The sequence below is a fragment of the Petaurus breviceps genome, unplaced genomic scaffold (assembly GCF_028583685.1).
Source record: "Petaurus breviceps papuanus isolate PSGF00001 unplaced genomic scaffold, PetGlider_PUasm1.0 90825, whole genome shotgun sequence".
Classification (NCBI taxonomy): Eukaryota; Metazoa; Chordata; class Mammalia; order Diprotodontia; family Petauridae; genus Petaurus; species Petaurus breviceps.
Window position 1 is genome coordinate 14,629,412 of NW_027187353.1, and position 24,885 is coordinate 14,654,296.

The window sequence follows — 24,885 nt, forward strand, 5'->3', positions numbered from 1 at the left end:
ATATATATATATATATATATATATATATATATATATATATATATATACAAGGTGTCCCAAAAGTCTTAGTGCAGTTCTAAGCTGTAGTTGTTAGTTTTTTTTTTAGTAGCTATATTTTTCTGTTCTGATTTAGGAGCCTAAAACTGCACTAAGAATTCTGGGACACCCTGTGTAATTTTTATATAGAATAAATATTTTTAAAAATTTCACAAGTAGTTAAATACAAAGGGAGTTGGAAAGGGGGCAAGAACAGATGATCTCTTCAACTGAGGCTGAATTTCTACTTCTTGAGTTTATTGAAGGGATTCTTGTAAATGTGCAGTTTGAACATGGTAGCCCAATCTGGGGGTGGGGGGATCTTTGAACTCAGATATTTTTAAGTGTGACTCCCAGCAATGTCTCCTCTTTGCTTCTAATTCAGCTTTCTAGACCCCAACAGTACAAGATAAACCATTCTCTTCAAATAATGTCAGCTCTCCTCTTACTTAAAGACCCCCTACCATGCACTTCCTTTTCTACCCCCTCTGCCCCAGGTCTCATCTTCTCCATGCTCAATATCCCCTTTTTTCCAACTGACTCACATATGGCATAATGTTAAAGTCCTTTGCCTTCCTGACATGGGGTACTGGGAATCTATTCCCTGAAGAAGGCCCCAAGTAAAGCTGACTAGGGTTCAGCATCACATGTCATGCTCTTAGAATTTGAGTGGAATTTCTTTACAGAGTGACAGACCACAAAGCCCAGGTAGAGTGGAGATGGGGGTGAAGACAGAGGCCTGGACAACTTGTCCTTGAAAGCCTAAAAACTGTATGCTAATGTCCAAGGAGTCTTAAGGCTGGATATTGAAATCTGTCACGGAGGGGAAAGGGAATTAGAGTTCCTGGCAGTCATATACACATAGCCCCTGTCCCTGAATTTTCATAGGCCAGTTATAGTTCAATCAGACCCATTGTCAGAGACCCCAGACCACATAGTGATCTAGATTATCCCCAGACCCAAGAACTCTGAAAGTAAAGGTTTTCAGTCTCTCTGGGCATCTTGAGTCCCCTTTGGTCCAGGAAAGTTCCAAGCCAGGGGAAGTCATGAAGATAAACATGGATTGACACGCTGAATCAAAGCCTTCCAGATTCCCCAGTGGCAAAACATAGAGCCAGGATGCAGAACTGTTCTCAGGTCTCTGGGACTGGAAATGCATACCAGAGAGTAGAAGCTCCCAAAGGGCCCTTCACACACACACACACACACACACACACACACACACACACACACACACACAATTGTCTCCTCCAAGGACATTAGGCATTATATCTGCTAGGCACAGCAGCTCCTTGTCATATCAGAACTTTTGATTGTGATTCGCCAAGGCACTGGGGCTCTAATTTCCCTGCAGGCAGTTGGTTTCCATCCAAAGCCATGCTCCCCAAATTCCCCTTCCCATGTGCAAACCCAGTTCAGGATTTGCTGCCTTTAAGTTCACCATCAACATAACTGGGAAGAAAAGAATTTGCAGGGAGGTGAAGCAGGGTAAGGTGGTTAATTTAAAGTAATTAATGGGGGAGCAGCCCCGGAGTCAGGAGGATCCGAGTTCGGTTCCGGCCTCAGACACTTAACACCCACACAAAAAAAACTAGCCGTGTAACCTTGGGCAAGTTACTTAACCCAAATTGCCCTCCAAAAAGGCAAAAAAAAAAAGTAATTAATGTAATGATTTCCTAGTCTCCAGAATGCAGATGACATTACAAGGATTCTGCTTTATTCCTGTCTCCCTTGGGTTCACCCCAATGCCTGGGAAGGGGAGACCAGCTTGAACCATATTACATCGCACAATATTATGGGGTCAAGCTGACGATGGCCCCACAGCAGTGACAGCACTCTGAGCAGATCCACTGAGGCTCGACTTCCCATGAAGACAGCTTCTAAGCCCCAAGTGCAGTTATCTGGTCCAAACCCTTCCCTCCCTAAGATATAGGTTGGTCTTACATTGAGTTTCTAGGTTACATGCATACATGTACATATATTTTTATATATGAATGTGTATATTTATATACATATATCTATATATGTGTGTGTTTGTATGTATTTGGACCTAGCAGATGTGAGAAGTTATTTTACTTGATTATGCATATCTGTTACAGGGTGTTTTTTTTCTTTTTCTTTTCCTCTCATGGGTGGTTTGGGAGAAAGAGAAAATAAATATTTATTTGAAAAAAGTTAATTAAAAAAGAACTCTAGTCCCTGACCCAGGATTTCCAGAGATTTGAGTGCATTTGGGCAGGGAAAGAGGAGGAGAATGTACAAGCCCGCAGGCTTTCTTCCATGACTGTTGCTCCCCAAAACCATGGATCTGCCCTTGTCATTATAGCTTTCATCACTGTCACAGACAAGGTTTTAGGGGAGAAGGGTGAGAGAAGTGCTCTACTTAGGATCAAAAAGCCTGAGTTCAAGCCCAGTGAGTTTGCCACTGACAAACTGTGGAGTCTTAGTTAAGTGACGTATCCAAACCTCTCTGACTTTGAAACTTCCTCATTATTCTGAACTCTCTGCATCTCATAAACATCTTCTTGACCAGTCATATGACTGTTCCTTTCTAAGCCAAGGAATCTCCTAGCTACTTAGGTGGAAATCCCTTCACTGGATATCTTCAAGCTGAACGACCATTTGGTGGTTTTCCTGTGGATGGAATTTGTGTTCACTTTATATTGAACCAGAAAGCCTTCAAAACTTGATATGTTCAGGGATTCTTTGATTTTTGAGTCCTGTGATTCCTATGGAATGCTTTCTTTCCACCTCGGCCAGAATTCCAGGAGGATTACAGGTAGAAGAGGGGAGGGAGATCCTCTGCTCAATCTTGGTGTTAAAAGAGACTTTAAAGACCAACTACCTCAACCTGACACCCTAAATAAAAATCCCCTCTATGATTAACATTTGCATAGTGCTTTAAGGTTTGCAAGGCACCATATATATGTCATGCCATTTCATTCTCACAATAACCGTAAGAGTTAGATGCTATTTTTCTCATTTTATATATGAAGAAACACAATCTGAAAAAGGTTAAGTGATTTGTCCAGAATAGCACAGCTTCTAAGAGTCTGAGACAAGATGCATTTCAGACAGGTAGTCAATGAGTCCCTGGATAAATGCTTCCAATGATGGGAGACTCACTACCTCATGAGGCAGCCTGTGCCTTTCTATATAGGTCTAACTGTTACAAAGACTGTCCTCACATTAAGCTGAAGTGAGCCTCTTTACACAGCTTCCACCCAAGGGCCCTAATTCTTCCCTCAAGCCATACAGAATATATGTAGTTTCTATATAAAAAGTTCTTCCAAAATTTGAAAGCAGATATCCTGGTCCCTTATGCCATTATATCAACTATTATCAATATCAACACTCCCAGTTCCTTCAGCAAAACTCCAAGGCTCATGGTTTTACATTCTGGTTCCCCCTTGTAGACTGTCTCCTTCCTCTTCTAGATGGTCACTGAATTTCTTCCCATAAATGTGGTGACAGAGAGAGAGAGAGACAGAGAGACAGAGAGAGAGAGACAGAGAGAGAGAGAGAGAGAGAGAGAGAGAGAGAGAGAGAGAGAGAGAGAGAGAGAGAGAGAGAGAGAGAGAGAGAGAGAGAGAGAGAGAGAGACAGAGACAGAGAGAGAGACAGAGAGACAGAGAGAGACGGAGAGAGACAGAGGGAGGGAGGGAAGGATGGAGGGAGGAAGGAAGGAAGGAAGGAAGGAAGGAAGGAAGGAAGGAAGGAAGGAAGGAAGGAAGGAAGGAAGGAAGGAAGGAAGGAAGGAAGGAAGGAAAGGGTCCCACTTCTTGCAAGATCTCTCCAGTATCCAGATCAAAGTTCAATTGTCTTCAGCCCTAGATCAATAGTCTATTAACAGACCCACACCTGCAAATCATGCTTCTGGTGATGCATTGACAGTTACCAGGAAAAGAAACTCTTGCTACTAGTCACCGCTGATTTCACTTTCTAGGGTGCTCCACGGTGTCAAATACATTGAGAACTCCAGGATCCTTGCATGTATATCCCAGATCTTACATTCCTCACAGCTATCTCAGTAATAGATAATGAATGAGGGAAAAGAGAAAATTAACTTAGACTCAAAGGTCTGGTTTCCACCCCAATTTTGCCATTTACTAGGTGTATGACCTTGGAAAAGTAACCAGACAGCCTTTCTGGCTCTGAACTTTCATCAATAAACCATTTATTACACATCTACTACATGCCAGACACCACTAGGCACTAGGGATAAAAAAGACAAAAATGAAATTGTTGTTTCTGCCCTCAAGGGAGCTTACATTCAATCTGTAAAATAATGGGGTTAGACTAGCTGAATTCCTTCTCACTCTATGACTATGCCTATGAACTCTAACTGATTTAGAGCTAGATGGTCCTCCAGTAAGTGAAGGGGGTCCGCCCTTTTTCCATATCCACAATGCCAACACCATTATCCTCTCCAACCCGCACAAGGTCTCATTCATCCAATTATGGAATTTCAGAATTGGAAGGCACTTCTGAGGTCATGTTCTCCGACCTGTAGGAGGATATGAATCCCTTGAGGAAACATCGGCTGAGTAGCCATTCTAGTCTGTCTTGGAGGTCTTTAGTAAGTGGGGACTCAGACTTCTAAATGCAGCTGATAGCTCTAATTGTTGGAAGCTGCTGTTGCTATTTGGGGAGTTGTTTTTGTTTTTCTCACTGAGTTGAAACCTGCCTCTCTCATTTGTACCTGTTGCTCTTGTTTTGCTTTTGCCTCCTCTTCAAAGCCCTGCTGAGAGCTGGCTGAGATACTCGGCAGCTAGAATTAGACCACTGGCCTGGATGCCCTGGGCCATCTTTAATCCCTGAGAATTTGGCTGTGGCATCCATGGTACTACTGGGGAGGCTTCCACACTCCTGTCCTTTTCAAGTACAGTAGCCCGATATGCCCCTCCTCAATTTCCCTGCCTCCATTTCTGTCTCTTGGAATCACAGATTTGAAAGAGATATCAAAGACTGGCCACTCCTACCTAACCCTGAACTGGAATCCTTTCTACACCATACCTGCCAAGTGGGGATTCAATCTGTGTTTTAAGATTCTAAATGATGGTGAAGTCACTAGCTCCCTTGGCAGTCCAATCCACTTTGGACCCAGTCAAAGTAAGGAAATTTTTCTGAACATAAAATCAAAATATTCCTCTCTGTAGCTTCTATCCTCTGGCACCAAGCAAAGCAGAAAGACAGTAATCCCTCTTCTGTATCACAGCCCATCAAATATTTGAAGACCATTAATGTCTCCTCCCAAGCCTTCTCTTATCTTATCCAGTCTTTTCCACAGCTGCTATTTTATCCTTCAAATATTGGTGGTGGAGGGGGAGGGAATAAGTCAAATCAGTAAGTACTGTGGGCCTACTATGTGCTAGTTGCTAGGGATACAAAAAAAGGCAAATACAATGCCTGGCCTCAAGGAGTTCCCAATCTAATGGGGAAAAAGCATGAAAACTATCATGCAACCAAAAACAGACATATTCAGGATAAATTGAAGAAAATCTCAGAGGGAAGGCACCAACATTAAGGGTTATCCATAAAGACGCCACATACTTCATACACAAATAAAGATAATAAAATGTAGGGAGTGATAGGGGAAAATACAAATCCAAGCAATCTGCTGCAGGAAAATTGGAAAAGGAAGAAGTCATTTTCAACAAGGAGGGTAGAGGAAGGCTACATGACGGAGACGGCACCAGAAGGAAGAGAAGGTTTGTAAAAGATAGCAATGAGCAAAGGGGAAACTGAGATCTCCACTTTTTGTCAGAATGGGGAGCAAAGCCCCAGCGTTGAAGTACATTTGTCAGGCAGCATTAAAGCTACTGCCAAGGTTCAGTGATGCCAGATGCCAGCCTCATTGTCTCTGCTTTCTCACAGTTTCCCTCTGACTGACTCAGTTGTGGTTGGAGCTATTTTCAGGTCCCATTCGCTTCACCCAACACCTGCCTACAGTGGGGGAGGATGTTTTCTAGACACCCAGAATGCTCTCGCATTGTAATGATCTCACTAGGTAACCATCAGTGTAACAATTACTAAAAGTGTGACCAACCTGTGGGAGCCAGTGGGTTTATCTGGGTAATTCCATACAGAATGATCTGACCATGGATCATGGAACAGAAACCACACTCCTGTTAAGAGATTCTGTTATTAAAGGGCAGGATGAGTGTAGTCACACAGCCAACAAGCATTTATTAAACACCTACTATGTGCCAGGAACTGTGTTAAATTCTGGGAGTACAAAGCATTGTTTTTGCTTTTAAGGAGTTCTCATTCTAATGGGGAAGACAGAATGATAACTATGTAGATATAAAATCCAGCCAGTGTAAATGAAAGGTAATCTTGGAGGGGAGGCACTAAAAGATGGAAGAAACCAGGAAGGCTCCCTTGCAGATTAGCTGCCTCATGACCCCTCCCCAACATCTGCCCAGGCGCTAGCATGGCAGGTTCTGCTCAAATCAGAAGCAAGGTTATTCTATTACCCAAGCCACCTACAAATCTCAAAGCCCACCCTCCTCCCTCTGTACACACACACATACATACACACATGCTGACATATATGTAAATATAGATATATTATCTCATACATAGAGACCACCCTACAATGCAGAGAGTAGCATAGCATTGCCTCATTTTACATATGAGAAAGCTGAAAGATAGGGAAGTGAAGTGACAAACCAAGGGTCACACAGCTGGCAAGTGGAAAAGTAGGAATAAAACCTATGTCTCCTGAAGGAATCTAGCCTTCCTTTCACTATTCCATGAATGCCATTGTGTCTGCTTTCTGCCCTTCTGCCCAAGCTGACTCTCCCAAGGCAGAATTGTTCACTTCTACTTTCTGCTCCCAATGATCAGGCATGACCCATGAAGGGGCTGTGAGAAGCCCCCATGCAAGTGCAGCCTAAATGATTCTTTCCATTAGCACCCACTTTCCTCAGTCCATATTACACCAGGCAAGGATGCGCAGAATCCTGTAGCATTCTCATGCCAGACAGGAAATTTCTCTGAGATAAAACAGGGCTGATGAAATTAAAATGGTGGTTGATATAATAAAAAAAATGATGATAGTATCTAAATTAATTTATGAATTTAGTGCTATACCCATCAAACTATCAAGGGGACACTTTATAGAACTAGATAAAATAATGACTTTCATTTAGAGGGGAAAAAAGGTCTAGGATCTCGAGGGAAATAATAAGAAAAACATATCAATGAAGGGGGCATGGTATTACCAAACATCAAACAATATTATAAAGCAGTAATCAGGAAAATATATTTGGCACAAGTTTAAAAATAGACAAATAAACCTTTTGTTTATAAACCTGGTAATAGACCAGTTAAGAAAAACACATAGCAATAAAAAAATAGTAGCCCAGGGTATGAACAAAGACCATAAATTATTAAATGCAGGACTCTTTATTGGACATATACTGCAGGGAAAACTAAAAAACAATTTGGCTAAAATTAGGTCAATATCAGCATTTTACACCATGTACCACATCTAAACAGCACACATAAATACATAGCCAGAAGATTAACACATACACACACACACACACACACACACACACACACACACACACATACACACACCTTAAAAATTAGGGAATAGGAGGTACCTTTCACAACTATAGCTGAGGAATAAATCTTAACCAAACAATAAAGGTGATCATAAAAGACAAAAGGAACAATTTTTTGTTATTCCATGAAGAAAATCAATGTCAATAGAGTTAAGAGAAAGTTTTGAGTTTAAAAAAGATATTCCCATCAAATATCACAGATAAAAGTCTGATAGCCATAGTATATAAGGAATTGGCATATATTTAAAGTCAGGAGCCATTCTATAGTATATAAATAGATAATGAATGTGAGCATTTTTGACAAAAAAAAATTGCCAACTATCTATAAAAATAGAAAAATGTGCTCCAGATCACAAATGCTATGACAAATTCAAATCAAAATAACTGAGGTTCTACTTCATACCCAACAAATTGGTAAAAAAAAAAAAAAAGTAAACAGGTAACAATAAAGGAACTGTGGAAATAAAAGTACACCAAGCCCCTTCTGGTTCTAGATCAATAATCCCATGAGGGACTACTTGTAATTATGTAAAAACAATAATGACTCAACAGTACATACTCTTTGGCCCAGCAATCTCACTAGCAGGTACATACCCAAGGAAATCAAAACCAAAAGGAAATGTCCAATAAAAACATATTTATACAGATGACAACATATTTATTGCCATTTTTCTAGTAGCAAAGAATGAGCAGCAACATGGTACATGCTACACTTTGAGGAACTGATAAACAAATTGTGGCATATGAATACTCTGGAACTTAAATAAGAAAAATAAATATGAAGAATCCAGAGAAACACTGGAAAATGGATTTGAACTGATGCATGGTAAAATAAGGAGAACCAGAAGAATGATACGGACAATGACTACAATACTGTAAATGAAGAGAACATTAGAAGGAAGCCAACCTCTGAGTAATTGTTACAGTCAAACCCATTCAAATACGGAAACAAATTTTCTTCCTTTCAGCATAGAGATGTGGACAATGGGAATGTGGTGCTGTATTTAATGTTGTATCACAGCCTTAGGATTGCAAGGCACCTCAGATCATGAAGGGTCATGAAATGTCATGAAGTCCAACCCGCTCATTTTATATGTTAGGAAACTGGCCAAAGAGTCTAGGTTATTGGCCCAGTGTCACACACTTAATGTTTTCATTTTCCAAGCAAAGAAAGGTTTTTTTTTTTCCCAACTGGTGTCTGTTCTTAGAAGGTTATGTAGTAAGATTCTGAGACCTCATACATTTCCCACCCACTTAACATATTACCTGCCCAGATAAATCAAGGATGCTTTAGACAAGGACTCTAATTACCCAGGATTGAACTATTTCATCAGGTCACTTCTTTCAAGAAAACAACTGTCACTACCCTTTCATCCATCCTCTTTACTACTGGGCATATACTCTAAAAACCTATGGCATCTAAATATATTGCTGTTCAGTCATTCAGTCATGTCTGACTCTTCATGACCTCTTGTCCATGGAGTTTTCATGTCAAAGATACTGGAGTGTTTTCCCATTTCCTTCTCCAAAGGATTAAGACAGAAGTTAAAAGACTGGCCTAGGGCTACACAGCTAGTAAGTGTCTGAGAACAAATTTGAACTCAGGTCTTAGTAACTCCAGTCCCAGCACACTATCCACTGAGCTACTTAGCTGCCTCCTGATATAAATATTATTATGCAGTAAGAATTTATCATTATGAGGAATTCAGAGATACATGGCAAGGTTTGAATGAGCTGATAGAGAGTGAAATAAGAAGAACCAAGAAAACAATATGTCCAATGATTAAAATGCTAATTGTTTTTCAAACCGAACTTTGAGTAATTGAAAAACAAATGAAGGTTCCAGCCTCAGACATTTAATACTTACTAGCTGTGTGACCTTGGGCAAGTCACTTAGCCCCAATTGCCTTGCTTTCCCCCCTCCAAAAAAAAAAAAAAAGAAAACGAATGAAGGTTCCGGAGGACAGAGAATGAAATTTAAAAAAAAAAAAATTCTTGGAGGAAAGAGTTGGGGGACTACTATAATAGAATGCTGTCTATATTGTCAGATGAAGTTGCTTTATTTTCTGTTTTTAAACATGTTTTTTTCTTTATCATGAGGGAAGAATTCATTTTGAAATGGGGGAATGGTTTTCACTGATTTTGCTTTCAAGAAATGATGTTGATATAAAGACAAAAAGCATCAATAACAATTTTTTTTAATTGAGGTCATCTTTTAACTCTAGATTGCTCATTCATCCATCCCTTCCATGCAATCTTTCATAACTGGCCTCATGCAGGATCCAGAAATGATGATTACATTCATACCTTCTGCATTCATTTATGTATGTTACAGTGAGAAGCAAGGCATTGCAATGGAAAAGAACATTGAATTTGTGATCAGAAGAATTGAGTTCAAATCTCACCTCCATCATTTACTGTGATATCAATGTCTTTTGTCTCTTTTTGTGTAATTCCGGAACTTAGCTCAGTGCTTAACTTATAATAGGAACCTAATAAATGTCTAGTGACATTGACAAACCACATAATCTTGCTGAGTTCAGTTTCCTCTTCTGTTAAATAAGAAGGTAGGATTAGATGGTCTCTAAGACGTCTTCAGCTTCTAGACTTGTGCACATTCCCATTGAAATATTGTTGTATATCTTGAAGTCAGGAAGTTCCTAAACACACACACACTCACACACATCATCATCATTGTCAATGTCATCATCGGCGTCATCATCACCATCATCATCACCATCATCATCATCGTCATCATCATCATCGTCATCATCATCATCATCGTCGTCGTCATCATCATCATCATCTAGGGCTTTCCAAGCCCAAGAATCTATGCCACTGTAGAAAGCAACTTGGAGTAAGACAATATGGCATGCTAAGGAGAGTACAGGATGATATGAAAGTAGACATAGGTTCTGGTCCTGGTCCTGGTTCTACCATTAATTCACTTTGTGATCTTGTTCCCTTTTCTGGGACTCAGTTTCTCCATAAGCCAAATTATGAGGTTGGGAAAAATGACTTCTAAGCCTCCTTCTAATTCCATCTTTCTGTGATTCTGTTGGAGAGGGCTAGCAGAGCCTTCATTCTTCATTCTTCCCTCTTCCTTCCCAAGCTTTTAAGTTACTTAAGGCTTCCTCAAGGTCTGGAGGGAAAGGAAAACTAAGGCAAAAAACTCAAGAACTAGACCTCATTTCCTTCTACTTTGCTCATTTCTTATTTAATCATTCTATTTGATCTACATCAATATATTGAACACCCCAAGAAACCAAGACAGAAAATCATGCCTTAATAGAATGGCATGTTCTCAGCAGTATTTCTTTCAGATGGATATTGAAAGGACACTATCTTTATGATTCCTCCTACTTTTTTCCTAAAGGGACCTATAATGTCATCACTGTGAAGATATAGAAATCACCTCTAACCATGTGAATTAGTCAATCAATAACCAAGTATTTACTTATCATCTACTATGTGCCAAGTACTTGCTAGGCACTCAGGATTCAAATGTGAAGAATGGAATCATTCCTATTGCCAAGGACGTTACATTCTCACAAAGACAACTGTAATTTAGCCTTTGCTTCAGGAATACCGAGAGGCTAAGTGACCAGTGAATAATCACACTTCTCAGGTGTTTTAGGTTCAGGCTTAAACTGAGGTCTCCTTGAGTCTACGCTGGGCACTCCACCCCCTCTCCCATGCTGCCTCCCACTTTATAGAGAGGTAAACCAAGACCTGAAGCAAAAAAGCCACAGTCAAATTCTTCCAGATTAGTGTGAGGAATTAAATCCAGGAAGAGCCCGATTGCTTATTCTTAGTTCTACCTGATAAACCGCAGAATTTCAGAACCACAGGGGAGATAGCATCAAAGGTAATAGAATTTGGAGCACTCCAGAGAATATTAGCACCTTGAAAACAAGGACTATTTTATATTTGCCTCCATATACTCAAATGAGCACCTGGATCATAACTATTGCTTAAAAATGCTCATTGGATTGAACTGAACTGGAAAGGATTCCACAGATATTCTAGTATAACCTTCCCACTTTAGAGATGAAGAAATAGACCTAATTAAGTGAAATTACTTGTCTGAGGCACAGAAGTTTATGTGTGACACACACCTATAAATACACATATATACATATACTATATGCATGCATGCAATACACATGTGTATTGCCTATTCGTGTGCAAGCATGATATATATATATACACACAGGTATATCTGTGTATATATAATTATGTTTATATGTATGTGTGCAAATGCTGAGAAGTTAAGCATATATATGCATATATACATGTGCATATATGTCTATGTGTATATACTGAGAGATATGTGTGTGTACATTATATACACATACTGAGAGGTGAAATGGGTATATATGTATATTCATATACACATGTGTCTATATGTGTGTATATGTATACATATAGAAATTTAATATATATATATATATATATGTTGTAATGGCAGGGCTGGACATTGATTGCAGTCAAGAACCCAGGCACAAATTTCCGTCTTCTTTTTTCTATTCCAGGAATGCTTAACTTGATGTCCATAGAGCCCCAAAGTTTCCATAGCTAGATTTCAGAGGGTCTGTAAATTTGGATAGGAAGAAAATTGCATCTTTATTTCAATATAATTAATTTTCTTTGTAACCCTGTGGATTTTACTTAAGCATTTATAAATAGTATTTTAAGAAAGAGTTCATAGACTTCACAAAATTGTCGAAGGGGTCCATAACACAAGAAAGGTTAAATACCCCTGCCCTATGCCATGCCACCATCCACAGCCTCATTTTACAGATGAAGTATTTGAAGCCCAGAGAGTTTCCATGACATTTGCACAATCACACAGCTAATTAGGATTGAAGATAGAACCAGAGCCTTGGTCTCCTGACTTCAAGCTTAGTGGTCTTTCCATCTGTTGATCGATATAAGGGAAAAAAAAGAAGTGAGGCCTTGGTTAGTACAGGACTTGGAAGTTCTGATCTTATTAAAGCCAAGGATTGGGCGGCCAGCTAGCACAGCAAGTAAGAGCACCGGCTCCCATGTTGAGAAGACCTGGAGATCGAATCCCGGGCTCAGACACTTAGCACCCACCCAGAAACACCTGGCTGTGTAACCTTGAGCAAGTTACTTAACCCCAATTGCTTAGGGGCAGCCAGGTGGCTCAGTGAGTAAGAGCACCGCTCCAGTGTCGGGATGACCTGGATCAAATTTGGGCTCAGATACTCAGCACCACACCCAGAAATAACTGGCCATGTAACCTTGAGCAAGTTACTTAACCCTGATTGCTTAAAAAAAAGCCAAGGATTGATCCACTTTCAAAGCCACAGAGAAACATCCCAAGAGAGGAAGGTGAAGCATACACCCTGGGCCCCAAGCCAGCCTTGGGCGCACACCTGTGTGTGTGTGTGTGTGTGTGTGTGTGTGTGTTTTATCCTCCTATACAGCCTTGAACTAAAGACCTGCTATGATCTCTCAGATAGCATTAAAAATTATCAGCTGCCTCAGTTTCCTCATCTGTAAAATGATCTAGATAAGGAAATGCCAAACCATTCCAGTATCTTTACTAAGAAAATTTCAAATGCGGTCATGAAGAGTCAGACACAACTGAAAACAACCTGAAAAAGTTATCCAGCTTCTCAAAGGCTCAGGCGTGAAAGGTACAGCCTATGACTTTGCATGGGCCAACAGAGAGGAAAGAACTCAGGTCGCAGAGAATATCTAGAGTTTTAAGGTTGTTTTGGTGGTTGTTGCTGTTGTTTGTTGTTTATTTTATTCTTTTGTTTGTGAGTCCTATCACACAAAAGGATGGGATGTGCTCTGCTTTGACCACAAGAAACCATAGGGAAAAGCTGAAAAGTGGCAGAATTAAGCTGTTCTTTGTAACAAAAAAAAAATTCCCAATAAGTAGAGCTCTCCAAAAGTGGAATGGGCAGCCTGTATATGTACTGGATGTGTATGAAGGAAAAGGGAGCTGGCCATCGTTGGGAATTAGTAGAGTCATAGACTTCAATTGGGAAGAGACCTTAGAGGTCATTAGATCTAGCCCACTAATTTAGGAGATGGGGAAACTGAGGCCCAGAGAGGAAAAGTAACTTGCTTGAGCTGGGGAATGTTGAGGGTATATTTCAGATACAGGTACTCTGACCTTGAGCTTCAGTTCTCTAGAACATTACAATGTTCTGCCTTTCTCTATTGGAATGTATTGATCCTTTTCTCAGTTCTGGGATGGACAAGTTGTTTGAGGTCCCTTTGAACTTGGAAATTGCATTTCAAAGTAGGCACCACCCCCAGCCTCAGCAAATCTGGATTTTGGACTGAACGTAACTCTGAGATCTAGAATGCCACCAAGGATCTTTCTTCGCTGTCACACAGTGACCTTCAGCCTGAGTGGGTTTCTTAGAACTCTTCAGTGACATTGCCATCTCCTGGGATGGTGGCCAAGGCTTTCGAAGATTTTCTTCTTGTGTTTTAAAAATTACAGTGAAGCTGTAGTTACCACCTTTATACACATACACACACACACACACACACACACACAAACACACACATGTGTCAAGTTGAATAGTTTCTCAGTTTTATCCAAACTTTTACTATTTTTACTTTGCAGGTTTTCTCCCCAATATGTCAGCTGCTCTTCTATTTCTCCCTTCACTGTCACAACAAGTGGGAAAATGTGTTGGATGGCATGTTCCCAAAAGGGACATCTTGCATCTTGAAAACTATGCACATATGCAAACCTTTTTCTTTTTATTCCTTCTTTCCTTCCTTCCTTCCTCTCTTTCATTTTATCTCTCTTGTTCTGTCTCTGTCTCTTTCTGCATAGAACTATGTGCTGCTCATATTTCCTCAGTAAAATATTGTAGCACCCCAGCATACCCAGGATGGCTGTTAGCACAGGTTCTTAGATCTGCTTTTCTAAAGGAAAGCAACTCAAAATGGGTTAACAATCTTGCTTTAATCAAACATATGTCATTTACCTAGTTCAGGGGGAAAAGGTCAGCATCCTGAACTTCAGAGAATACAAGCAGAAGTTACAAGCAGAGAGAGAAACAGATAAGCAGACAGGCTTCCAGCTGTCTGACCATTACATCTATACCTAGTCAGTTACCAGAGAGGGAAGCACCAACATCTGGGTTTTCAAAGCTGGGGGACTTAACGACTGTCCAGAGTCTCATCTGGTCAAATCATACAACTCATCTCAAAGTGAGCCCCAAAACAAAACCTCACATCAGGGTATATATAGCCTTCTCCTGGCTCAGAGAATGTCACAACCCTCTTCACCCACTGCCCAATCACAAAGCAACAAGGTGTGGGCATTCCTGAAAAGCAAATCTCCCACCACAGGCTCCAGATGACCACATTCAGCCTATTAAGGGGCATTTTATTTTCAAATCAGGGAAGGTTATCAGAGTCAAGAACTTAAGCCTATTAAAGGGTCTAGGGGTAGGAAAGATCTTAAATTACCATTCCCATAATAAATATCTGACTCCTGTTCTCCCAGTCCTAGGCTATGCCTTTCATTCCTGAGTCTTCAAGATCATTTAAAGAAGCTGGATAAGATTTCAGGCTCTTTTCAGTTGTGTCTGACTCTTTGTGACTTCATTTGAGGTTTTCTTGGTAAAGATACTGGAATGGTTTAGAATTTCCTTATCTAGATCATTTTACAGATGATGAAACTGAGGCAAACAGAGTGAAGTGACTTGCCAGGGTCACACAGCTAGTGTCTGGAGCCACATTTGAACTCAGGGACATAAATTTTCCTGATTCCAAGCCAAGCTTTCTAGTCACTATACCACCTAACTGCCTGTGCCACTTACCAATTAACTGAACCTAAACACTCTCATTTTCCTCTTCTATAAAATAAAGGGGTGGGACAAAATCATTGCTGAGTTTCATCCAATTTTGAAATCGATGATCCTATGGCATCATGATTTAATTGAATCCCCTCATGTTGCAAATGAGGAACTACATCCCTGGGATATGAAGTAAAATGCCTAAGGTCACCCAGCTTGTAAGAGGGAGATTAAATTCAAACCCTACATCAATCAGGTGTTTATACTAAATTGTGTGAGGCCATAATAATATAGAATGTAAAGAAGAGGTTGGGGGCCAGGGGAGGATAGAGAAAGGGCCTCATGGTACAAAAGAAGAAACACTGAATTTGAGTGAAGGGATCTGAGAGGAGATTCTGGATCTGCCACTTCCATCTTCTGTAACCCTGAGCAAGCACTTCAGTCAGTTCTCTGAGACTCAGTTTCCCCAGTTTTAAAATGAGAGTGATGCACTAGATTTATAATATCCCTTGTAGTTCTATTTCTTATGTTTCATGGCCCCACTGGGCCAGGCTCATTCATGATTACCCAGGATTGAGGGGCTATGCAGGGCCTCCTTATTGTTTGATAGCTATTAGGATACTGGCAGACCACTGAGGAAAGGTCAAGTCCAGCCCATTTTCCTGTTCATAATCAGTGAGAGTACATTTCTATTAAAGAGAGAAAAATAGGAGCACATACAGAAAACTAAAAAATACAGTATAATCTGAAGGTCCTTTCTCTTTTAACTTGGGCACAAATACATCTGATGATGATGATGATGATGATGATGATGATGTCTGTGCATGACCACATACCAACTTTATATTTCTCATGGAGTTCCTTATTCTCCAGTCAAGGGGGACCTGTAAATTCCATAGGTCAAGAGGAAGCCAGTCTAGGATTATGCACTTGCCTTGATGCATTGAATGGATTTTGCAACCTAGTAGAAAGAATTTTTGATTTGGGGTCAGGAGAAAGGGCTTTGAATTCCAGCCTTTATTCAGTGCCCTTGGACAATTAGCTTAGCCTCTTTCTGCCTTGGTTTCCTCTTCTGTAAAGTAAAATTAATGATGCTAGCTAGCATTCTTTACATCATAGAATTGTAACAAGGATCAAAATCAATAATGTATGCAGAGTAAAAAGTGTTATATAAATATCATCTTTATCACTATTGCCAATCAACAATCTAACAAAAAGATGTCTGTAGCAATGCACTAAAACATGCACATAGTGAATGATCCAAGATGAAGTCAGGGAGAAATGACCCTATTGTGTTTATCTATACAAATGTCTCACCACTCCATAAGTCATGTGTGATGGACTAGGCTGCAAGTCTGTGTCATGGCTGTGCACAGGAAGTTAAATGTGTTGGTTTGTCATAGAGGCAGTGTGGTACCGAGAGAAAAGTGTTCGATCTAGAGTCAGAGAGGCAGCTTCAAATCCTGATGCCATAATTCACTACTTTGTGATGTCAGGTAGATTACTTCTCCTCTCTAGATACCAAATTCTTCATGTATGAATGGCAGAAGGGAGATCAGGACAACAGCTCTGAAGGCATGATCTTATGAGCTTCACAACAACCTTGCAATATTAGGACCATGGACAGAGAAGTAGCAAAGTGAGGAAAACCAAAGGGTAAGACTCTGGAACTGGCTTACTAACACCCCCATAGAAGGTGGGTGAGGGCAGGCCACTATTATTGAGGTACTATTTGCTACCTGTGTGACCATAGGCAAATTGCCTCACCCCTTGGAGTTTCAGCTTCCTCACTTGTAAACTTCCTTTCAGTTCCCAATAATATAGGCACACTAGTGAGGGCCCACAAAGGAATCATACTGTCTAGGACGTGCAGAGGAGGTTGGACTAAATGACCTCCAAAGTCCCTTTCAACTCCAAATCTGTGAAATGGTTGGAGATATATTAAAATAAATGCCTTTTAATTGAAAATATATTAAAATTAACAAATAATGTGAAGGAAGGGAGGAAGGAAGGAAGGAAGGAAGGAAGGAAGGAAGGAAGGAAGGAAGGAAGGAAGGAAGGAAGGAAGGAAGGAAGGAAGGAGGGAGGGAGGGAGGGAGGGAGGGAGGGAGTGGGATGGAGGGATGGAGGGAGGGAGGAAAGATGGCAAAGGTAGTAGATCAGATAGATGTGATAGAACCTGGTACCCTTGACAGCTCCCTTAGAGCTATGAAGAACTGAAAAAGGCTGAATTCAGATGGACTCCTATCCTGACAGAGCTACTCAGTTAGCCCTGTTACATAGACAGACCTCTTTGGTGGTAAAAGTGACTTGACTTAATTTGGAAGAACCTAGTTCATTCTGAACCAGGGAGGCTTCCTCGTGAGCACTTATATGCAAGTCTTCTGAAGGAGTCATATTTTTACAGTCATAGGATTTAGACCTGGCAGAGATATTAAAGATCCTCTATCTATTCCAGGAAAACAAGATGCAGAGAGATCACATGGCTTTCCTGAGGTCATGCAGATGGTAGCAGAGTTCGGATTCTGTCTCACCCCAAGGCCACAAAATGCTTCTAATTACTAGAATTTGTCAGCCACCATCATTATCCGATCCTGATCTTTGCTGTCCTGGCCACATTCATTCATAGATCTGCTTTGGCACCAAAAGACTTTTTGATTATCCCCTGTTTGTGTTAAGTTCTTTTAGAGAAAGATAGGAAGGATATGGGGGGGAGGAGAAAAGAGCCTAGAAGTCAGGTCAAAATTTTCATGCTCTTGAAGTGATAAGGCCCATTTACCAATGACACTCAACCAATTGTGAACCTTGGAGATTAGGGAGAAACCCAAGTAGGAGGAATATAGCGTTTGCCACATCGGTATAACCCTGGACAAGTTATTTGACCCCCCCTAGGCTTCTGTTTTCTTCTTTTTTTCCTTTTTGGAGGGGTAATGCAGGGAAGTTGTGGTTAAGTGACTTGCCCAAGGTCACATGACTAGTTTTTGTGTTGTGTCTGAAGCTGAATTTGAACTCAGGTCCTCCTGACTCCAGGGTCAGTGTTCTATTCACTGTACCACCTAGCCACCCCTAGGCCTCAGTTTTCTAATATGTAAAATGAGAGGATCTGATTTTTAGATTGCCAATCTGCATAATTAGGCAGCATGGTATAGACATTCTTATACTTGGAGTCAAGAAGACCTGAATTCAAATCCTGCCTCAGATATTTGCTAGCTGTGATCATGGACTAGTAAGTCATTTAACTTCAGCTACAGTAAAAATAGAGATAATAACTGTGCCTGCTGTGCAGGGCTGTTAATGCAGATCAAATGAGATAATACATGTCAGATGCATCATAAGTTTGAAAGAGCCATAAGTAAAACCCATCAGATGCCATTTTCCATGAAGGCTAACAGGCCTGCACTAGCCTAGGAAGTTCCTGAGTTGCTGGAGGTTTGGACCAGTTTAGAGGGAAGTGTGAAGCCAAATATGGCCCAACATAAATGACTTGCATGCACCCATGCAGCCTTCATATGATAGATTATAACTACATTCCTTGTCTAGCTTGACTCCTCCTCTGCTTCCTAACACTAAGGAGCCACTGTGATCTGGAGCACAGGTTGGTGAAAAGCATGCTAGAATTGTAGTTTGAGTTCTGGTACCATTACTTACTACCTATGTAACTTCAGGTGAGTCACAAGTTCTCTGTCCCTCTGTTTCTTCATCTGTGAAATGGGAAGGGTGGACTAGATGACCTTCAGGCTCTCCTAACTATAAGTCAATGTTTCTATAATCCCATGGCCTGCTGACTAGGAAAGTTCCCTAATGGGGGAGAGGAGGAAAAGGGAGGGAAGGGGAAAGAAGATATGGAAGCATGCTGTGGTCTAACCCTTGGCTCTCCTCAGGTCCTTGTACCCTACAGAAATAGCCTATCACATGCTAATGATTAACATGCCAAAAGAGAGAGAAAGAATGGGTGGGGAGAGGGAAGGAAGGAGGAGAGGACGTTATGACCAAAGCAAGTTTAATTAAAGACTTCCTCATACCTAGAGGGCTGGGTCAAACTACTGAATTAAAAATGAGAACAGTATGGACTAGCTAGGTGCCACAGTGAATAGAGCACCGGCCCTGGAGTCAGGAGGACCTGAGTTCATATCTGGCCTCAGACCCTTAACACTTACTAGCCATGTGACCTTGGGCAGATCACTTAACCCTAACTGCCCTGCCTTCCTCCCCTCCAAAAAAAAAAAAGGAAAAGAAAAAAAGCAGAAATGAGAACAGTGGTCCAAAGTATTGGAACAAAAGGGCAAGCATATTGTCCAGAAGGAAATAGTCAAAGGCAATAGAATATTTCTTTAAATAGAGGAGGCATTACAGGATCGCCCTGGTGAGCAGGTGGCTAAAGGGCTTATGCTCTCATCTATTACCTACTGACACAAATCCCTGCCACTCCATAGCAGCAGCATCAGGCATCAATGAATGACAGTTTATTTTCTACCAAGACTCCAAATAGGACAGCAGGCTTTTATACTGATGGTACACTAGCCATGGTCCCTACCTTCACCTACCCAGCTCACTCAACTGTATCAAGTTTGGCTCTGAGCCCAGACAGCCCTAAACTCAGCACACCTTTGTCCAAGCCTCTGCTTGCAGCCCCAAGTCTACTCTGGGCAGGCATCATGCCCTTACCAGTCTGAAGGGTTCCCAGAGGAAGGCCAGTGTACAAAGAGAAATGCATCAAGGGTCTTTTGGCTGTTACCTGGCCTCCCACACCTGTGAGCCAAGGATCCCAAGGAGAAGAAAAGGAAATGGAGCTGGGAAAAGGCTTATTCCAGATTGGTCATGGTTCCCTTCCTTTCCTTTGTCACCACTTCGTCTTTATTTCAGCACAGTGACTGTTTGCTCTTTCAATCCTTCCTGGAAGGCTCGAAATGGAATATTTGCTCAAGAGATCAGGACAACATTATGGGTCTTAGGAAAGCAGAGTATTTAGGCATATGCAAACACATGCTTATTTCTTTTCTTAGTTAAATACATCAGAGAATAAATTATACTTCGAGGAAGCAAACTATAATAGCTAAAATGACTGAAGGAATTTAAAGAGTACAGCTCAGGCTCCAGACAGCTATCCTTCAAGGCAACAATGATGGTGAGTGTTCCTCCCATAGCACTGGTCTACTAACTCTACTAGCATGAAAGGGTACAGGTTCTTCGAGTTCTTAGAGAAGAGCCTAGCCATAGATTTGCTTGTGATACAGCTTTCATCATAGGCAAGATAACAGCTGGTATCACAGCTACCCCTGAATTACCATATCTGAATTCCTCTCAGTTCCCAATAGTATATGTATACAAGTGCAGGCCAAAAAGGAACCATATTGTCCAGCACACACAGAAAATAACAACGAACCAGTTACTCCTAAGCATTGAGTAGAAACATACAGTCTAATATGAGGGATGAGGTGTTAAACCATCAGATAGGACAGGGATGGAATTCTAAAGCAGACTAGATGCTATATATACTTTTACCCAACACATACATACAAAGCTATGGTGCTCTGAAGAAGTCCTCTGAACAATAAACAATCAGTCAGTCAAGAAGCACTTGTTAAGATATGACAGGTATTATGCTAAGGGTTGAGGATAAAAAGAGAGTTAAAAAAAACACCAGTCTCTACTCTCAAGGATCTCATAGTCTAATGGGGGAGAAGACATGGAAAAACTGTGTACAAAGACCTATATGTTAAATTGGAAATAATTCACATAGGAGGGGTAAGGTGTACAGGAAAACTAGGATCCAGTTTGCAAGTGATAACTAGCTCTGTTCAGGATTCATCTGCAAGCTCTCAGGGTCATACTCCTGCTGCCAGGATACATGAAGCCAATTTCCTGTCTTAGCTGCCTTCAGTGTCAACCAAATAAAAGTATTCCTAGAGATTTTCTTGGCTGTCTCCAGATACTTGGAGTCTGGTGTACACCAGCAATCAGCCACAGCCCAACATTTACAACTAGAGTAAATCTATAAAATAGAATCAATTTCTGATTCAGTCTAATTAAGGTATGGTTACCGGGCCAACCCATGTCCCATGCAAACACCAGAGAGCAGCAATGTCCTTTCCATGTCCAAACTAATACAAACACTTGTTCCATAATTATACCAACTAGCATTAATCTTCTCTTGTGTCCACATCAATTTCTGACCTCTTCCCCTATACCCTCACTGCCAAGGGTCAGTCCCTGGTGATATAGCCACACTGACCTATGGCAATTCCCATCCCATGTCTGAGATGAATAGCATTTGGCAAGGCTCATAGCCTAGAATGAATTTTGATGTAGAAACATGTCGTTTACAAAGAGGTCCTTTATCTTTGCAAAGGACACTCCTGTGGCATGTGACACTGGTACCTCTTCAGCTCTGTTAGCAAACGCTTGTCTGCTTTCACCTCAAGGGCTAAAGCTCTGTTGTTAAAAATGATATTCTTGTCACTGAACAAAAAGCCAATGGTGACTTTACTCTAAGGCAGCTTCCTGACAATCAATGGTTAGAACCTTGCTTACAGCAAGACTGACACACACTCAGGCACTCAGGGTGGGCCTGACATCTCAGTCACTGGAATGGAGCCCTCGATTATACACATGGGATCAACACAAAGTCCGAACCCACATAATTCCTTCCCCAGAAAAATCACTCCAGGCGCATGAACCTGGATAGAAGCATAGGGAGCAAGGGGAGGGACTGGAGAAGGGATGGGTCTGGACCTCTGGTTCATTGGAATGGGGGGGGGGGCATCAGGTAAAGAAATGCCCTCTACCAATGCAACACAGTATATCCTCTACAACATATGTGTGTGTGCATACACATACATACATACATGAATATATATGTGAATACAAGTGCATGCATATGTGTGTATACATACTATACATATTTGTAAAAAATATTTTAAATCCAACAGGGTAGGAGTGAGAGGGAAAGAAAATAGATTTCTATTCATTAAAAAAAAAACCTTTAAAAAAAGAAGAGAGACTTGTCTGAAGACCTGAGAGTTTAGCCCTGAGCACTTACATTTGCCCAGAGTCCCACATCTATTAGGTATCAGAGGCCAGATTTGAACTGAGGCCCTCCTTGCTCCAAGATCAGATTTCTACTACATAACACAGTTTCTCCTATGTACCTGGAATTGTTTAAAAAAAATTGTTGAGCAAAAGCAAGAAACAACACCATGGGAAAGAGTCAAAAGCGATAAAATATTTGAAAAATAAATGCCTCTTCATGGGTTTGCCCTGATGAACTGATGACTAGAAGGTCTGTGCTTTCCTCTGTTATCTACTGACACAAACCCATGCCATCCCACAAAGGCCGTTAATTAACATTTTGTTTTAAAAATACAAAGATAAGCCAAGCTGGAGATCTCACCAGGTGATTTTTCACTCGTCATTTTGCTGCATATCTGGAGAGGTTACTTTAAGTTTTAATTTCTCAGCCATAGCCCCTTAACAAATATGGAGAACTGAGTTCTCCATTACCTAAGGAATAAAGTAATGATTTACTGATTATCTAGTTTCCTGACTTCCTTTCTTCCTACTTGATCCCAAGGTGTAAAGGAACTCTGAAAAAGGAGGTTCAAAATTAATGTTTGCTATGATGCAGAGCAGAGTTGCCAATGAAGGTAAAATCCTTGGGGCGGAGAAGAGGAGGGTCATTGGTGGATCTCTTCAATGCTCATCCAACCAGACATGAAAGGAGGAAAAGATAGCCCATACACTCACCATAATCGCTGTCATAGAACACAATGAATTTCTGCCACCGTAGCTCTGTGACCAGCTTAAGCATGACATCATTGAGGCGAACGGGTGGACGTGAGGCCAGCGTGTACTCCTCCCCTTCTGGGCTGGGGTTCAGGTGGCATGCTGTTCTGGGGGAGCCCCCAGGGTTACGTTGGACGAAGAGGTGCGGGATGTGCATGGCGTCTGTGAGCGACTGCAGAGCGTTGGCAGATGCACAGCCTGTGGACGTAACTAAGGCCAGGATGCCCTGTGTCATCAGGTCGCAGGCTGGGAAGATAGTAGAAAATGAGAGAGAGAGAGAGAGAGAGAGAGAGAGAGAGAGAGAGAGAGAGAGGAAACATGAGCAGGGGGCAACTTTAGTTGGCCTCTGGGAGGCCCCATATGCCTCCTTCGAAGTAAAACTCATCTAGAACAACATAACTTCCAATAACCTCTAAAATTCATAGTGATGCTAAACATGGTGGAGTCTAGACCCAATGTACAGGAAAGGCACAGCATTTCAGAAACAGAGAGGCCATTAGGGAGCCCGGATTATAGACTTTACAGCTAGGAGTGGCCTTACAGGGTATGACTCCCTCATTTCACAGATGAGGAAACTTGAAGGCCAATTACTTAGCCAAAAAGTGACAGAGTTGAGATTAGAACATGGGTTTTCTGATACAAAGACTGGGTTTTTTTCCCCATTACACCTGACTTCCTCCATATCACAATTTACCTCACAAAAGTTTTCCATAGGTTCACAGATTTAGAACTGGAAGGGTATTAATCTAGTCCAGTTCCTTTGCCTTCCTGATGAGTAAACTGAAACCCAGAGTGGGGAAGGGATTTGACCAAAGTCACATAGGAAGTGTCAGAATTTGAAGTCAGGTCCCTTAATTTCCTATCCAGAGCACTTCTGTATTATTTATTTCACTCAACAGAGGCCAAAGAACACAGTTCCTAGAGCCCAGGGCTCAGAATAACACCCCAAAATGGCAGTCTTCTCATTTCAGACAGTTAGCAGAAACAATGAACAGGGGAAGGAAAAGGGAAATGAGGTAACCAGCACCAACTATATTTTCAAGATCTTAAGAACAAAATAGCACATGGAAAAAATGTTTATAAAAAACACTGACCACGAAGAACCTTTTGGAATTCTAAATACCTCAATGCTAGATGAGAGTAGCAAGGTCAGGGTGGCCGTGCCAGTCAAAAGGAAAGTCTGAAGTCTCACAGAATAGCCCAGAGCTTCCAATGAGAAGCCAGCATTCATTAGAGATGTTTTAGCTGGCTTCCAAAGTCAAGGAAAGCACATGCAACTTCCAAACACTGATGGCAGGCCATCTGCTGCAAGAGGAAAACTTTGCAACTACTCTGAAAATGCTGAGTCTTCAGCAGAGACCCCTTTGATTCATCAAGGAACCACCCAGAGGATGAAGAGGGGGGGGGGGGACGAGAGGGGGAGTCTACAGAGAGAAGCGCTGGTGGAAAGATCTAGCTAGTCTATCAATGCTACCTAAAAGGCAACCAGATTTTCTTCTCCTTAGGTTATATATTTTGCATCTCAATTTCAACAAGAGAGAATTCCAATGCAGTAACTTAGCAATTGACTGCAAAACCGTGACAGAATTAAAAACATCTCCAGGAAACCAAAACTAGTTTGAAGCAGGAAATAACATCAAAAAAGTATTCGATGTTTAGTGCCACTCAATGTTCCTTAGAACGGGGGC

At 41.2% G+C, this 24,885-nt stretch overlaps 1 protein-coding gene and 1 pseudogene across 1 annotated transcript in view; both read right to left on the reverse strand.

The window, feature by feature from the left end:
- Positions 1-22,827, reverse strand: part of LOC138148468 (SRR1-like protein) — a 63,919-nt pseudogene extending 41,092 nt beyond the window's left edge.
- GRID1 (glutamate ionotropic receptor delta type subunit 1) overlaps positions 1-24,885 on the reverse strand; it is a 1,154,654-nt gene that overhangs the window by 766,907 nt on the left and 362,862 nt on the right. The window contains exon 3 of the mRNA XM_069071354.1: positions 23,159-23,443. Coding sequence (XP_068927455.1) covers positions 23,159-23,443 — 285 coding nt within the window. The remainder of the gene's footprint in view (positions 1-23,158; positions 23,444-24,885) is intronic.